Consider the following 17,118-nt stretch of genomic DNA (forward strand, 5'->3'; position numbering starts at 1 on the left):
TAGAGCAATCGCAAAGGCCCTGAGGTAGGACAGGCACATCCAGGAGGCCAGTGCGCCTGCAACAGAGGAGTGAGGGGAGAGGAGGAGACAAGGCTGGGGGTATCCTGCAGAGCCTTGTGATTGGAAGGACTATGGCCTTCTTCCAAGTGAGATGGAGGCATTAAGATTTAAAAAAGAAATAAAAGGATCCCTCAGGCTGCTGGGTTGCAAACAGACTGCAGGAGACAAGTGCAGTTGCAGGGGGCCGGTAGGGAGGCACCAGTGACCCAGCAGAGGGGCAAAGGCCGTGGGGTGGCAGGGAGTTGCAGTCCGTGGTGAGATGGGGCGGATTCTGTTTGTACTCTGAAGGTAAAGCCGACAGGCTCGCTGACAAACTTGACATGGGATGTGAGAGGAAAAGGAGTAAAAAAATGGCTTCAGGTTTTCAGCCCAGGCACTGGAAGTCTCCATGTGCTGCAAAGGGAGCAATTCAGGTTAAGAATTTAGCTCCGGACATGTGAGGTTTGAGAAGACGATAAACATACAAGTACAGACGGTCCCCAACTTACGATGGGTTAACTTACGATTTTTTGACTTTACAATAGTATGAAAGTGATACACATTCCGTAGTAACCACACTTCAGATTTTGAATTTGGATCTTTCCCCGGGTTTGAGATATGCGGTTAGATCCTGGATCCTCTCATGATTCTGGGCAGTGATCACAATGGGGAAACAAGCCATACACTTACTACCATCTTGCACCCCCACAACCATTCTGTTTTTCACTCTCAGTACAGTATTCAATACATTGCAGGAAATATTCAGCACCTTATCATAAAATTGGCTTTGTGTGAGATGCTTTCGCCCAACTGTAGGCCAATATAAGCATTCCGAGTACATTTAAGTTCAGCTGGGCTAAGCTATGGTGTCCAGTAAGTTAGATGTATTAAATACCTTTTCAGCCTACAATGGGTTTATCAGGACGGAACTCCACTGTAAGTCAAGGAAGATCCGTAGAGATGTTGAGTACAAGTAATAAATGAGCCTGGAATTGGGGCGAGAGCTCTGGGCTGGAATAGGTAAAGCTGGGATTTGCCTGCACACAGATGGCATTTAAAGCTTGAAACTAAGGGGTGCCTGGGTGGCTCAGTTGGTTAAGCTTTGCCTTTGGCTCAAGTCATGATCCCAGAATCCTGGGACCGAGTACCACATCGGGCTCCCTGCTTAGCGGGAGGCCTGCTTCTCCCTCTCCCTCTGCCTGTCACTCCCCCTGTTGTGCTCTCTCTCTCTTTCTCTCTGTCAAATAAATAAAATCTTTTAAAAATAAATAAATAGGGGCGCCTGGGTGGCTCAGTTGGTTAAGCGACTGCCTTCGGCTCAGGTCATGATCCTGGAGTCCCGGGATCAAGTCCCGCATGGGGCTCCCTGCTCGGCAGGGAGTCTGCTTCTCCCTCTGACCCTCCCCCCTTCTCATGCTCTCTCTCTAGCTCATTTTCTCTCAAATAAATAAATAAAATCTTTAAAAATTTTTTTTTAATTAAAAAATAAAAATAAATAAATAAATAAAGCTTGAAACTGAATGAAATCAGCAAGGGAGTGAGTATAGACAGAAAAGACAAGAGGACCAAGGAGTGAGTCCTGGGCATTTCACTGCTTAGCAGATGAGGGAATGAGGAGACAACAAAACAGCAGTCAATGAAATAGAAAAATCAGGGCGGGAGACTGTCTTAGATGCCAAGTGAAGAAAGTATTTCAAGGAGGAAGGAGTGATCAGTTGTGCCGCAGGCAATCCATAGGTCTAGTAAAATATGAGGATTAAGAATTGACCATTAGAATGGAAGGAATTTTGCAAATCATATATCTGATAAAGAAAGGATTTATACCTAGAATATATAAAGAACTCTTAAAATTCAACAATAATGTTAAAAATAACATAATTACAAAATGGGCAAAGGATTTGACATCTCCAAAGACAGAGATGGCCAGTAAACACATGAGAAGATATTCAGCATCATTAGCCATCAGAGAAATCCAAATAAAGACCACAGTGAGATGCCAGTACCACCTCATACCCATAAGATGGAAATAATTAAAAAAAAACAAAACAAGGGGCGCCTGGGTGGCTCAGTCATTAAGCATCTGCCTTCGGCTCAGGTCATGATCTCAGGGTCCTAGGATCAAGCCCCGCATCGGGCTCCCTGCTCAGCGGGAAGCCTGCTTCTCCCTCTCCCACTCCCCCTGCTTGTGTTCCCTCTCTCGCTGTCTCTCTCTCTGTCAAAAAATAAATAAAATCTTTAAAAAACAAAAACAAAACAAAACAAGTGTTGGCCGCGATGGGGAAAGACTGGAACACTCGTACATTGCTGGTGAGAATGGAAAAGGGTGCAGCCGCTGTGGAAAACAGTCTGGCAGCTCCTCAAACTGCTAAACATCAGATTACCTTATGACCAGCAATTCCACTCCCAGGAATACACCCAAGAGAAATGAAAGCCTATGTCCACGCAAAAACTTGCCAACACCAACAGTGAACCCTAACTATGGGCTTTGGGTGATTATGATGTGTCAGTGTAAGTTCATCAGTTATAACAAATGTACCGCTATGGTGGGGGATGTTGATCATGGGGGAGACTGTGCATGTGTGGGGGCAGAGAGTACATGGAAAATCTCTGTACCTTCCTCTCAATTTTGTTGTGAATTGAAAACCGCTCTAAAAATATTTTTAAAGAATTTGTACATGAATATTCATAACAGCATTCCTAATAGCTCAAAGTGGAAACAACCCAAATGTCTATCAACTGATGGATAAATAAAATGTGGAATATCCATATATCCAAGGAATATCATTTGGCAATAAAGAAAAATGGAATACTAACGCTACAACATAGATGAACCTTGAAAACATTACGCTAAGTAAATGAAACCAGTCACAAAGGACCACCATTTATATGAAATGTCAAGAATGGGCCAATCTATATAGACACAAAAAGTCCATCAGTGGTTGCCTAGGGCTATGAGTTGAGGGGGCTCAAGGAAAATGGGGGGTGACTGCTAAAGGGTACAGGGTTTCTTTTCAGAGTAATAAAAATGTTATTTTAAAAATATTTTTTAAAGATTTTATTTATTTATTTGAGAGAGAAAGAGCACACAGAGGGAGAGGGAGAAGCAGACTCAGGGAGCCTGACTCGGGGCTCAATCCCAGGACCCTAGGATCATGACCTGAGCCAAAGGCAGACACTTAACCGACTGAGCCACCCAGGCGGCCTGGGAGTAATAAAAATGTTCTAAAATTGATTATGGTATTGGCTGAGCAACTTTGTGAGTGTACAAAAAAAACACTGAATTGTATGCTTTATATGGGTTAAGTGTATGCTATGCAAATTATATCTCAGTAAAGCTGTTATTAGAAGACATTGATGATTGGAATTAGCAATGTGAAGGTCACAGGTGACCTTGACAAAGCAGTTTTGGTGCAGTGATGGGGACAAAGCTTAACCGAAGTGTATTCAAGAATGAACAGAATAACTGAAGACAGCAAGGACAGACATTTTCAAAGAGTTTGCTATACAGAGAAATGGGAGGGAGATTTTTGTTTTGTTTTGTTGGGCTTTGTTGGGTTTTTTAAGATGCAAGAAATTATGTTTTCACAATACCAATTATTACTTCCAATTATGTTAATTGGAGTGATCCAGTAGAGAAGGGGAGATCGCCAGGGTGAAATCCTTGAGCAGGTGAGAGGCAGGCGGTCTGGTGTGTAAGTGCAGGGGTAGCCGCAGAGAGGAGCAAGCAGGGTTCACCCCCAAGGCAGCAGAAGGGAGGCTAAAAATGAGGCACAGACCCAGTGATTGGGTAGGTATTGAGAGTCTATGGAAATTCTCCTTTGATTGCTTCTATTTTCTCAGTGATGCAGGAAGAAAGGTCCTCCATGGAGAGGGGGCAGGGAAGGAGGTGTCCAGGGTTGAGGTGCAGGGGAGAGGTATGGAACTGTGTCCAGGACCACAGCGGAGTGAAAGTAGCAGGTCATACAGTAGGATCTCCAGAGGGTTCTAAGGGCCCCCTGGAGAGGATGGAGGCCCTGATGTGATGTTCAAGTGAGACCTGTCAGCGGGGCTGTGTCCTTCTCCAGCGCCAATCAACTGTGGGTTACAAACGCACGGCTGGATTAACCAGGGTGTGGTTTTGCCAGGTGAGAGGAGCAAGGGGTTGAGGGTGTGTGCAAGGCAGTAATTACAATGATGGTCCATGGAATCAAAGCTGGTTAAGGAGGCTAGAAACAGTGGGGAAAAGGTGGGAGGATCCATGGATTGAAGGACCTGGGGAGTCAGGACCCACTGCAATTGAGGTTCTAGAGGTAGTGAGCAGGAAAGACAGGAGGTGGTGTTAGGAGGATGGGATACTTGATATTGAAATTACGCAGGGTACTGACAAGGTCCAGGAGAGTGCCTTGGCCATGAGGGGCTGAGGCAGGGTGGAGAACAAGAACCATAGAAGAGGGGATGGGGGAGAACCATCTTGATTCGGAGAACCAGAGGAGAGAACCATCTCTGTGCAATCGAACAAACCAAGTCATCCTCAGAGACAGGGCCCTGGGTGGGGCATGGGCCTGGGGTTCAGCAAGACCTGGGTGTAAAGCTTGTCCTTCCAACTGTGAGGCCCTGCATAAATTAGTTTGTTTCTCTGAGCCTTGGTTTCCTCTCATGCAAAGGGAGAAATCACTCCTTTGTCAAGACTGTGTTCTGTGGGCACCTGGGTGGCTCAGTCAGTTAAGGTCTGACTCTTGATTTCAGTTCAAAGCATGATCTCAGGGTCATGAGATTGAACCCCTTCTGGGCTCTGTGCTCAACGGCTCAACGCAGTCTGCTTGAGATTCTCTCTCTTCCTCTCCCTCTGACCCTCCCCCTGCTCATGCTCTATAAATAAATAAATAAATAAAGTCTTAAAAAAAAAAAGCGGGGTGCCCAGGTGACTCAATTGGTTAAGCATCTGCCTTTGGCTCAGGTCATGATCTCAGGGTCCTGGGATGGAGCCCCATGTCAGGCTCTCTGCTCAGTGGAGAGTCTGCTTCTCCCTTTGCCTCTCCTTCCCTGCTGCTCATGCTCTTTCTCTCCCTCAAATAAACAAAATCTTCAAAAAAAATTGTGTTCTGAAAATTGAGTAAGAAACTGCATGGAAATTTCCTCGTGTGGTTCCAGACACTGGGTGTTCAGTAATGTGGGCTGATCCCAGAATGCTTTTTTTTTTTTTTTTAAGATTTTTTACTTATTTGAGAGAGAGAGAGCACGAGATGGGGGAAGGTCAGAGGGAGAGGGAGAAGCAGACTCCCTGCTGAGCAGGGAACCTGATGTGGGGCTCGAACCTGGGACTCCGGGATCACGACCTGAGCCTAAGGCAGATGCTTAACCGACTGAGCCACCCAGGTGCCCCTGATCCCAGAATGCTCTTGTCTGGAGTCCCAGAGCAGAAGAGGGGCCAATGTGGACACCAACACTCTTCGCAGGACCCCTTCTCCTTCCCATCACTTCAAATCACAGGTGAATGGAAAAACCCTGACTCCTATTTCACTGCCATTTTACAGAATAGGAAACTGAGGCCCAGAAAGGGAAACTGACTTACCCAAGTCACTACAACTCGGTTACCATAAAGAGTACGTTCCCCTTTAAAATCAGAGTCAGGATTAAGATGGGAAATACGCATGGGAGGGAAAAGGCTCATATATAACATTTGAATGCCAGATAGACTCTTCAGAAGGTACCCTGGCCATCGTTCCCCTCCATTCACTGGGACAATTAGAAGTTGGTCTTGGTGAAGGTAAAAACCGTCCTGAGTCTACCCCTGCTCTCTTGTCTTCCCTCCCCACTCCCTACATTCCCGGATCCCCCACTCCTAGGGTAGTGATGTTCAGGTCCTGTGATTGGTCAAACTTTGGGCCGATTAGCTTTGGAATAGAAGTGTCAACAGAAGGGTGATTCACAGAGCATGAATTTGCTAATTGCTCTTCCTAGCCCAGACAGCAGGAAGGTGAGAGGAAAAGAGATCTCTAAGTGTCCTTTCTCAGAGAACCTGATTCAAGAGTGTGGGGCGGGCATAGCACCAGGCCATGCCCAGGGGGCCCTACCCCTGTGTAGTTCCAGCCCTAGCCAGTCTCCCAGACTCCCAGAAAGTCTGGCTTCCAGACTTCCAAACTTCCAGTTTCCCCCTATACAAAGTGAGAAGAGAGTGAACAAAATGATTGTCAAAGCCCCCCTCTCCCTCCAGCCCAGGCCTTTAGGGCTGTAGGAATGTGTGGCTGGCACCTTCTCTGCTGCTCTGGTTCTCCAGGGACAAGCACAGGGAGTTAGGGCAGAAGTGGATCCAGCAGGTGCAGCAGAGATGTCACCTCGTTGGGCAGGCTCTGTGATCACACCAACAATTGACATCAGTCTCTCCAGTTTTCTCTCTCACTCACTCACATATACACATGGTTGCTCTCTCTCCCATTCCCTGCTTTATTTTCTTCTTAGCACTATCTGAAATGTCTTATTTCTTTGTTTATTTAACTACTGTCTTTCTATACTAGAATGTCAGCTCTAGGGCAGGGACCTTGCCTATCACACCTCAGGGCCTAGCCCAGCACCTGGTACACAGTAGGTGCTTAATTGGTTGATGAATGAATGAATGAATCATCTTGAGGGTGGTCCCAGGGCTGTGCCAAGCATGATACTGTGATCTGTGCCAACTCTTCCACGAGGAGCAGTTGGAAAATAGGGCTCTGTAGTCAGGAGACCTGGATTCAAGTCCCACCCTGCCAATTAGTGGTTGTATTACCATGTCACTTGACCTCTCCAAGCCCTGGTTTCTTCATCTGCAAATTGAGGATAATGATCCCACATCTTGAGCTGTATTTTTAGAAATTAGAGGTCCTGTGTGTAAAGTGACCTGGTACATAGTAGGTCCTCAGTAAATGTTAGTTTCCTTTCTTTTCCTTCCTCTGCTGGGGCCAAACTTCCTTTACTGAACCCAGAGGGTTTGGAGACTCTGGGTTCAGCAAAGGAGGTTTCCCATCTATTTCTTCTCTTTCAAAAGAAGGTAAAGCAAAACAGCAAGCAACTTCACTGAGGACAGCACAAGGGACTTGCCCATAGTCACACAGCCAAGCAGGGGAGCTAGCTGTAGGTCCCCTTCCTGGGGGCCAGAGGAAGCCCCTGATCCCAGACAAAAGGCCAGCTTGCGCTGGCCTTCATAAAGAGGAAGTGATTGCTCTAGTCTGAGAGTCAGGCTCCTGGGTTCTAGGTCCAGGTCTGTCGGAGACAAGCTGGTGACCCTGGAATGTAGTTTATCATCTGTAGATCTTGGTTTCCTCTTCTGTACATTGGGATTATTACTCCTTGCCAGGCCTGCCTTATAGAATGGGACACTATTAGAAGAATGATATTTAATCTAAGAGAAAATATTGACCAAGCAGACTCAATTTCTGAAATTCTGCCACAGGTACATATATTTAAAATCAGAAGAGGGGCTCCTGGGTGGCTCAGTCATTAAGCGTCTGCCTTTGGCTCAGGTCATGACCTCAGGGTCCTGGGATAGAGCCCCGTATCGGACTCCCTGCTCAGCGGGAAGCCTGCTTCTCCCTCTCCCACTCCCCCTGCTTGTGTACCCTCTCTCGTTGTGTCTCTCTCTGTCAAATAAATAAATAAAATCTTTTTTAAAAAATCAGAAGAAAAAGTGAATTCAAAAGTAATAATAAGTCTCATCCCTCTAGGCTCTGTAAAGTGGGAAAGAAAAACATGTAAACATATTATTTCAACAGAATATATGAAAATGTTTTTGCCAACTATAAGTAATCCAATCAAAATTTAAAAAATATTATTGAACATCTTCTCTGGGACCGAAAAGGAAACTGGCTCAGAGCGGCTAGTGACTTGCCTGGGGGCACACAGGACCTGATCAAGCTGAGAGGCTGGCCGGAAAGACTTCCACCAGCTGTTTAGGAAGCCCCTACCAGAAGGGGCTGCAGAGGGGCCCAAGCCGCTGGGTGAGGAAAACCAACTCCCCATTTCCAGCTGCCCTCCATCCTCCAGCCCCGTAAAGGCCCTGGGTCTGCACAAATGTAATGGAAAGAGCATGCGCCAGATTCTATGGCCCGGGTTCAGCACCGGGGCCCCAACTCATTTGCTGTGTAACCTTGAGGGAGTCACGCCCCCTCTCTGAACAGTGTCCCCTCCCCTCAAGAGGAACGTTAACGCTGGCGAGGCTGTGGTTGACAAGGGCCAATCAAGAGGGCGTTAAATAGTATCTACCTCGGTATACACAGAGTTTGTTACCTTTCCTTGATTCTGGAAGAGCAGGAGGAGCGCTGTGTGGAGTTTGAACCAGCGGCGCAGTCTCTCTGGGCTTCTGAAAATAGCGGATGACGAGGACCAGGCCAGGCGACTTCCAAATTTCTTCCAGCGCCAAAAGGAACCCTGGAACTTCTTAGTGGTCCAACTCCGCTACAAACTCCACAGGTCACTTCCCTCCCGCGTGCCCCTGGAGGGCGCAGTCCCTTTAAGTCTAGGCCTGCCTCCGCCCGGGCCAATCACTGAGAACAGAAGTTCTTTAAGGACCAAAGGAGGGAATTCAGGGGACGCAGGGGGGCGGGGCAGGGGCGTGCCAGCCAGCCAATCGGAATCTCCTTGGCGACAAGTAACTCACGTGCAAAGCTCTGCTGACCAATGGCAGGGGGGTCGAGAGGCGGGGCGCTCCCACTGTGTGACAGCTGTCTGGACCAATGGGCATGTCGCCCGCGGCCTATAAGAGTCCGCTGGGCCCTGGGTTACAGGCTCTAGGGTCGGTTGGTCGTCGCCGTCGGAGGTGTGCCCTGAGTTTGCCTCGCCGTCGCTGCCACCCGGTCCCTGCAGCCGCGCCTCTCGCCTTGGCCCCGGCCCAGCCGCTCTCCCTGCCCTTCTCCCCTTAGCCAACCCCCCGGTTTCTGCCGTCGGGGCCCCGGGGCCGGGCTGATGATGCTGTCGGAGAGTGGAGCTGAGAGCCCGGACCAGGCAGCTGCGCAGGTGGGAACGGCCGCGGCCTCGGCGGTGGCCACGGCCGCCCCGGGAGGCGGCGGCCCCGACCCGGAGGCCTCATCGGCCTCCCTCGGACGGCACCTGAGTGGGCTAGGCTGGCCACAGGTGAAGCGACTGGACGCGCTCCTGAGCGAACCGATTCCCATTCACGGGCGCGGCAACTTCCCCACTCTGAGCGTGCAGCCCCGGCAGATTGTGCAGGTGAGCGGGCCCTGGGAGGGGAGAGGGGGTTATGGGGTCTCCAGCCTGCCTGAGGTTCTTGTGCTCGGAGGAACCCAGAGTCTGTTCGATTCTCTGGACTGGTAGGGAAAATGAGGCTTAGAGAGGGACAGGGACTGGAACTAAATCGCACGAGCATGGATAGTAGACCATGCTCCCTCCCCACTTGGCTTTCCCTTCTGCCTCTGGAGAGCCCGATTCCATTCACCCTGGCCCTAGCTAGGAAATGGGAGGAGAATGGGGAAGGACTTGGCTGCGGTGGTGCGCGGGGTGGGGAGGCTGGAGAGAGAACAGCCCTGCCTGCTCAGACTAAAGATACCAGGCAGTCCTGGGTGGGTAGGTGTGCCTGTTTGGGTTCAAAATAGGTTTTTTTTCATCCCCAAATCTTCATCGTTGGCCCTAGCGCCCCCCCCCCAACACACACCCCTTCCCTCTCTCAAGGTTCTAGGGGCAGACTTTGTCCTGTGCTTCCACAGCCCTTGGCTCAAGAGACCCGTGGCTAAGTGGAAAAGCCAAGAAATCCCAATAAGGACTCGGTCCCTCTCAGCTGGGTTGTGGCAGGAGGAGATTAACTAAGCACCAAGCCAGATCTGGTGCCTGCATGCTGGAGGGCGACATCAGGTGTCCAGTTTAGGTGTTTCTCCCTTTCCCCAAAATTGGAAATGAAGGCTGGCCCTGGTGTCTCCTGAGGAGCAGGAAAAGAGAATTCTGGTAGCCCTCTCCCCTTCCTCAGACTCCCTTTTCCCTTTACCTAACTTTCAGCACCTCTCAAATTGCTCTTTCTTCTGTATAACCTAGGTGCTGGCATACTCTGAAATGCCAGAATATAGTAATTATTGTACCCATTTTGTGACTGGGGAAGCTGAGGCTCTAAAAGGGGCCGTGAGCTACCTAAGATTACCTAAAGAGGTGAAAATCAAACCGGGAGCATCATGAGTCTTCCTGGGAGCCACCTGCTGTAGGCTCAAGGTTTCCTGCCCCTTCCCCCAGCTGTTAGACTCAACTTCTAAGTCTTAGGGAAGTCTTCTGATAAAAACCAGAAAATCCAGCCACAATTCCTGTGTATTCCTACCAGTAGATGGACTTTCTTTCTCGGGAGTTATCCGCAGAAGCTAATGAAGCAGGCCACTCCCCTGCCTCCTTCTGTCTCAGTCTCCACTGAGGAGGAGGGGTGTCTGCTAAGGGATTACCTCGCCCTCCCTCCAAGGGAATGGGAGGGGGTGGGGGCAGATTCCCCAGGGCTGACTCACCCGAAGCCCCAGTGGTGCTCACTGAGGCATTCCTCGGCTGCCCGCTGTCATGGGGTAATTAGGAAACCAGTTGAGGCTTTCCTCCCCAGGACACTCAGGTCAGCCTTGCGGCCCCAGTTGCTGTATCTCCAGGACTGTTGTCCCAGACATAGGGGAAGGAGGAGCCCAATGTGGAAACCCCTCATCAGGGACAAAGGGTGCTCTGGAGGGGAAGTCCCTGCCCAACTGCCTTTACTGGTGTCTGCTCTTTGTCAAGTCCTATTTGGGATACCAGAGCTATAGATGTGACTGGGACCCAGCGTCTCTGCCCTCGAGGTGCTCCCGCCAGGTGGTGGAGACTGCAGGCCATTAGGAGCTGACTTTACAAGGCCATAATAGTACAGTGTTCTCCTGGATTCGGGTCAAAGATATCACAGAGCAGGGAGCAGCTGGCTGTGGTGGGGAGAGGGAGTGGAGACTTCAGAGCTAGCCTGGGAGGTCAGACATCCGGCTTCAGGGCCTGGACTATTGTCTGTTCCCTTTGCTGGGCCCAGTGTCCCCATCTTTTCCATGCTGATGGGTTGGACTACTCTCCCACACCCTTTCAGCTTCCAGAATCCAAAGGGAACAGGTACCTTCACCTGGCCTGTACAATTGCATCCCCAGGGAAGAAAGTCCATCTCCTGGCGGGGATCTGCTGCTGGCAGCTTCACAAACTGTGGTGAGGGTGCTGGGTGTGTATGGGGCATGGATAGCGGTGCTTGGTGTGCATGGGGATGAGGGGCATCCATGCTGGCTATGTGCAGAGGTTGGGGGTGCCTGGGGGGGTGGGTAGAGGGAGGTGCGTGTAGTGGAGGATGCTGGTTGTCCATGATTCAAGAATTAGAACCTTTCTTCCTCTGTACCCCCATAAGACTTTGCCTGCAGCAGCAATCTGAGCAGCTAGAGATGCTATTGTTGCTTGGACCTGAGCTAGAGGGACCCATTCTCCTGTAGGAGAGGTCCTACAGGAGAATGAGGTCCTACAGGAGGGTCCCCTGCCCATAGCTCTGGGAGGCCTGGTTCTAATTAAGTTCAGCCACTTCTTGGCTGTGTGACCTTGGATAAGTCCTTTGCCCTCTCTGGGCCCAGGAATTGAATTAGACAATCTGATCTCTCTAGCTGCAGCCAGAGGGCATGCATCAGGCAGCTCCAGATTCGAGTTCTGTAAGCCTGCTGGCTGATAGCACCTACAGTCCCCCTGAAGGTCTCGGCAGTGGCCCAGGAAGAGAGTGATTCTGGGGAGGCCCTTGGCACAGAAGAAAGGAGGGTGCAGCCACTGCCCCCGCATGGCTGGAAAGTCTGATTCAGGAGGCTCCAAGCTGCCCTGCAGTCTTTGGGTGTGGTGGTGTCTGGGGTGCCCTGCCAAGCCGGCTGCAGTCACACCTGGGAGAGACAACAGCTGCCGGCTGGCTGACACAGCCGGCCCCACGGCCTGACGCAGGCCACTTACCAAGGGCACTGCCACCTACCCAGCAGGCCCGGAGCCATGCCCTGGGGTGAGCAGCACCCTGGGAGCTGGAGCTGGCACTGAGTGAGGCTCAGTCAGCTCTACTGGGACCTGGGGAAGGGGCTGGCCTGCTCTGCAAGTCTGGTAGGGTCCTTGGGACAAGGTCTTGCCTGCTTCTCTCCTTGGCCTACATGGGCACAGCTGCCCACTGCCAGGGTGTGGGTCAGAAGTCCCACAGGCCGGACTGTAGCCACTGGCCCCTTACCTCCAGCTTCCCCTGTCTGTCTGGCCAAGGCATCTCCCAACCTCCACCTTCCCATTCCTAACTACCTTGACTCTGGGCTTCAGTGACTGGAGGGTCGCCCTCACTTTGAAGTTTTGAGAGGGGGGATTAGAACCCTAGTTCCTGGTCTCTGCTCCTTCTAAACCCTGGGATGGCAATGTGATGGGAAGAGAGTCAGCCACACCTGGATTTGAAGGCACCTCTACATGATCTCAGGCAGATGATGACACTCCTGTGAGCCTTGGTTTCCCCATCTATAACTTGGAGATCATAAAGAGCTGTCCCCCATCAGAGTGCTTGGCTGGCTCAGTCAATGGAGCATGCAACTTTTGATCTGAAGGTTGGGAGTTGGAGTTCCATGTGGGGTGTAGAGATTACTTAAAAATAAAATCTTTAAAAAGAGAAAACAAAAAAAAAGATCTATTCCCCATAGATTCTGGTGAGAACGTCCAGATGTTCAATAGGTGCCTAACTGATATTCCCTCCCCGCCCGCCCCCCCCCCCCCCAGCTCCTCCCCGCCATGTTCCTGATGGCCAGTTGCTTACCCCTGTAGCCATTACAATACCTTCCCCTAGTCTGGGTCCTCCTCCCGGAAGCCTTCCTAGAGGGAGCCGCCCGCCTCAGATTGCCCCACTGTGGCTTGCCTCCTCAGCACTTAAGTGCATTCTTTGCAGTAATTCCCTGAGAAGCGAGGAGGGCAGCCCAGCCCAGTCCTGGGCGCTGACTTGGCAGCAAGGCGGGGTTGCAGAATCACTCAGGGCAGGAATGCTGCCTGGTCACTTTCAGGATGGTGCCTGAAGTACGCTGGGTTGCTGAGAAAACTGGGCCCAGTTGTCTGGGCCCAGCTCCTTTCTTCTCCCCACATGGTCCTAGGCCCAGAGAGATGCCTCTGGCCAAAGGAACAGATTCAAGATGACCGGTCAGTTTGCTGGTCATGTTCCCGTGTCAGCAGACAGGGTCTGCTGCATCTCTTCCCACTTGGGTTGGGCACTGAGTGCTTCCTGAGATGATCACCCACCTCCTGTCCCAAGAGCAGAAAGGGTCTGGGTTTTCACTGCCAGGCCCACCACTTCTTAATGCCCCCACCTCGAATCTCAGGGGTCTCACCACTGCAAACCTCAGTTTCCTCAGCTCTAAAACAAGTGCAACATTTGCTTCACAGGGTCCTTGTAAAGATGAATTAAGCTGAATATGTCCTAGTCAAAAGAGCACACATGGACTGGAGAATCTAACTGGCCTGGGTTCAGTCTCCACCTGGCTACTCTCTGACCTTGGACATGTTTCTTAACCTCTCTGTGCCTCTGGTCCCCCATCTGTAAATTGGGAAAATAATGCCCAAATACAGGATTATTGTGAGGGTTAATGTAGCAATCCATGTGGACTGCAATTACATTCCTAACACATCTGAGCAGTTAGCATGCCTGGTGCAAAATGAAGTGTTTTACTTGCAGTTTTAGAGAGGTAGAATAGCGTAGCGGGTAAGACCTGAACTCTGAGTTTAATTCACCAGCTGTGTGACCTTGGGGAAGTTGCTTGGCCCCTCTGGGCTTCTATTTCTCCATCGGTAAAATGGGAATAATAGGACCTACCTCATAGCGTAGGTAATTGTGAGCGTTTATATCCTAATGTATAAACTGCTTAGATCAGGACCTGGCATCTAGTAAATTCTATGTATGTGTTTGCTGTCATTTGTGCTGTTCTGTCCGAGTCTTTCCTCCAAACGAGCCATTCTCCAGATTAGGAAATCAAAGCTTTAGAGGGTTGAACTACTTTCCAAAGGCATGACAGCTGCGAAGTGGTCACCGTGGTTGATGTTGGTGTGATGATTACATGGGAGCCCAGCCCCTGACCCCTCTCGGTCCTGCCGTGTCTTCTGCAGGTGGTCCGCAGCCGCCTGGAGGAGCGGGGACTACACGTGCTGGGCGTGCGGCTACACGGCTCCGCGGCCAGCCACGTGCTGCACCCTGAGAGTGGCCTGGGCTACAAGGACCTGGACCTGGTGTTCCGCGTGGACCTGCGCAGCGAGGCGTCCTTCCAGCTGACCAAGGAGGTGGTCCTAGCCTGCCTGCTGGACTTCCTGCCGGCCGGTGTGAACCGGGCCAAGATCACGCCCCTGACGCTCAAGGAGGCGTACGTGCAGAAGCTGGTGAAAGTGTGCACGGACACGGACCGCTGGAGCCTCATCTCGCTGTCCAACAAGAGCGGCAAGAATGTGGAGCTCAAGTTTGTGGACTCGGTCAGGCGCCAGTTTGAGTTCAGTGTAGACTCCTTCCAGATCATCCTGGACTCGCTGCTGCTCTTTGGCCAGTGCTCATCCACGCCCATGTCTGAGGCCTTCCACCCAACGGTCACCGGTGAGAGCTTGTACGGGGACTTTGCCGAGGCCCTGGACCACCTGCGGCACCGCGTCATCGCCACGCGCAGCCCCGAGGAGATCCGCGGTGGCGGCCTCCTCAAGTACTGCCACCTCCTGGTGCGGGGCTTCAGGCCGCGGCCCAGCACCGACGTGCGCGCCCTGCAACGGTACATGTGCTCCCGCTTCTTCATCGACTTCCCAGACGTGGTGGAGCAGCGGCGCACGCTGGAGCGCTACCTGGAGGCCCATTTCAGCGGGGCCGACTCGGCCCGCCGCTACGCCTGCCTGGTGACGCTGCACTGGGTGGTCAATGAGAGCACCGTGTGCCTCATGAGCCACGAGCGGCGCCAGACGCTGGACCTCATCGCCACGCTCGCGCTCCAGGCGCTGGCCGAGCAGGGCCCGGCTGCCGCGGCCGCCCTGGCCTGGCGCCCCCCAGGCCCCGACGGGGTCGTGCCTGCCACGGTCAGTTACTACGTGACTCCCATGCAGCCTCTGCTGGCTCGGGCCCACTCCTATCCCACCTGGCTGCCTTGTAACTGACTCAGACCCTGGCCGGAAGGTACTGGGCCTTCCCCGATGGAGTGGGGCCTCCACAAGCGTGCAGGGGGTGTGACCAGAGATAGGCAGCCTGTGCTGAGTGGCCCAGCACTGCTGCAGGGTTGGGCCTTGGACTGAACAGACCAGACCCCGCCCATCCCCGAGTGAGCCCCCCGCCCTGGTATTGATAGACCTTTGGGTTATTGCACCCCACTTTTGGACCAGCATATGGTGGGGTGCAGGGGCCGTTTGTCTTGGGGGTCAGTGGCCTTCAGGAGACAAAGCTTGTTTGGGGTGGTAGCCTCAATGCTCATCATCTTAGGCTGATTTCTGTGGCCAAGAAAGGGTCTTTTTGGGTAAGGCCAGCCCACTGTGATCCCAGCAGCCTCGGAAGGCCTGCAGCCCACACGACGCCTAAATTTTGGTATGTTATAGGAACTACTCACTCTGGGTTGGGCCAGACCCTTAACAGGGCCTGGCGATCCAACCTGACTAATCACTGGGAGGAGGGAAACTGAGGCGGGAGGCGGCTACCTGGGTTTGCAGAGGGATAGGTTTAGCTCAATTCCCAAACACCCCTACCCCAAGCTGTCAAGGTGTGTGGGTGAGCAGAAGCCAAGCTGCCAGGGGTAGGACACGGCCCATGCCCCTTCTGGGGTGTTGCTCCCTTCCCCTGTGTTGTGAGGATCCCTCTGCCTAGGAGCTTGTTTTTCGAAGAGTGCTGGGCCCAAAGTGGCCACAGTCAAGTGCTCCCACCCCACTGACCTGGTTACAGGGTCTTCACTTGGAGGAAGGGAACCATGCCCAACCTCCTCTCCCATCCCTCTGGATTTGTCACCATTTTGCACTCTTAACACCTGCCAATAAAGATTGTCTACACTAAACCTAGCACCATGATTTCTCCTGGGGAAGGACCGTCCATGGTTGTGGGGGCCCCGGCTGCCTCTCCCAGCCTGCGCCTGGCCTGCATTGTGGGGCAGGGACATTTGGGTGGCTTGGTGTCTGAATCCTGGGCTATGGCTGGGGAGTTGCTCCTCCTTCCCTCAACACCAGCCCCGGCTGGAGAACTGTGCCAGGAGCGCAGGTCTACACGTGGGACATATACCTGCAAATTGCCTCAGCAAGTCTCTTGTTAAAGAGTAAATATTTCAGTATTTCCTACCTGAAGTCCTGATGACCCTGGGCTTAGCCTAACACTCCAGTGCTCAGGGCTGCTTGACCCCAGCTCTGCCCACCCAACCCCACTCTTTCTCAGGAAGCAGGTAGAAGACAAGCTGAATGTGAATTGGAGACCCCTTCAGTAGTGGCAGCTGAGACTGGGGAACTTCTAGCATCCTCCAGAGCAAGAGCCCAGGTTTGGCCTCCCTACCTGGGAGGGAGGTTCCATCAATCCTCTGGTTCCCTCTCTTACTCCCAAGTGCTGATGGGCACACTCTGGCCTGCTCTAAACAGGTCCCCTAGAGGGGCAGGGTCGTTCCTTTCCAAACCTAGCTGGGGCCATGCCAGGCTCTCGGGGAGCTCTTCCCTTGGGGCATCAGCCAGTCACTGGCCTGGACGCTGCCCACTGTTTACCCAGCCCCTTTGATCCACGGATGGCAAAGCCCTTAACATATTTCACCTCATTAGTGGTTTCTGAAGTGGTGGCTTTGATGGTTCCAGCCTAGCTGAAAAAAACAAGGCCTCAGAGGAGCCCCCAGGTGACTGGGTGAGTCGGTCCACCTCACCTGCTCAGTGAGTTCCTGCAGGGCTCAAAAGGGCTAGAAAGGTGAGTGGAAAGACTTTCTTGGCTTGGTGACTGAAAACAGCCCCCCCCATACCCTGGTTGTGCCCACCCAGCTAGGGGCCTGGAAGAAATTGTTTCTCCCAGCTCCTGATGTGGGCATGAGGGGACGTTTGCAGTATATAAAGCATGCAGGTTTAGCCTGCTGGGGTGGGCAGTCGGGTTCACCTGGATGTGCTTGTTTCAGAACGTAAGAAAGCTAGACA

The 17,118-nt window shown here is 52.0% G+C and overlaps 1 protein-coding gene across 1 annotated transcript; it reads left to right on the forward strand.

Moving 5' to 3' along the window:
• Nucleotides 1-8,757: 8,757 nt before the first annotated feature.
• Nucleotides 8,758-16,016, forward strand: TENT5B (terminal nucleotidyltransferase 5B). Its single transcript, XM_045898351.2, has 2 exons — nucleotides 8,758-9,216; nucleotides 14,116-16,016. The coding sequence occupies exons 1-2, from the start codon at nucleotides 8,953-8,955 to the stop codon at nucleotides 15,133-15,135; spliced, it is 1,284 nt and encodes a 427-aa protein (XP_045754307.1). The 5' UTR covers nucleotides 8,758-8,952; the 3' UTR covers nucleotides 15,136-16,016.
• The last annotated feature ends 1,102 nt before the right edge of the window (nucleotides 16,017-17,118 follow it).

The sequence above is a fragment of the Mirounga angustirostris genome, unplaced genomic scaffold (genome assembly GCF_029215605.1).
Source record: "Mirounga angustirostris isolate CCGP_5_RB_7025 unplaced genomic scaffold, mMirAng1.0.hap1 SCAF_4, whole genome shotgun sequence".
In the NCBI taxonomy this organism is placed as follows: Eukaryota; Metazoa; Chordata; class Mammalia; order Carnivora; family Phocidae; genus Mirounga; species Mirounga angustirostris.

Bases quoted from the DNA above. Each gene is read 5' to 3' on its own strand.
- TENT5B (XM_045898351.2), top strand. From the start codon at position 8,953: ATGATGCTGTCGGAGAGTGGAGCTGAGAGCCCGGACCAGGCAGCTGCG. The intron at 9,217-14,115 runs GTGAGCGGGCCC...TGTCTTCTGCAG, and splicing joins AGCCCCGGCAGATTGTGCAG to GTGGTCCGCAGCCGCCTGGA.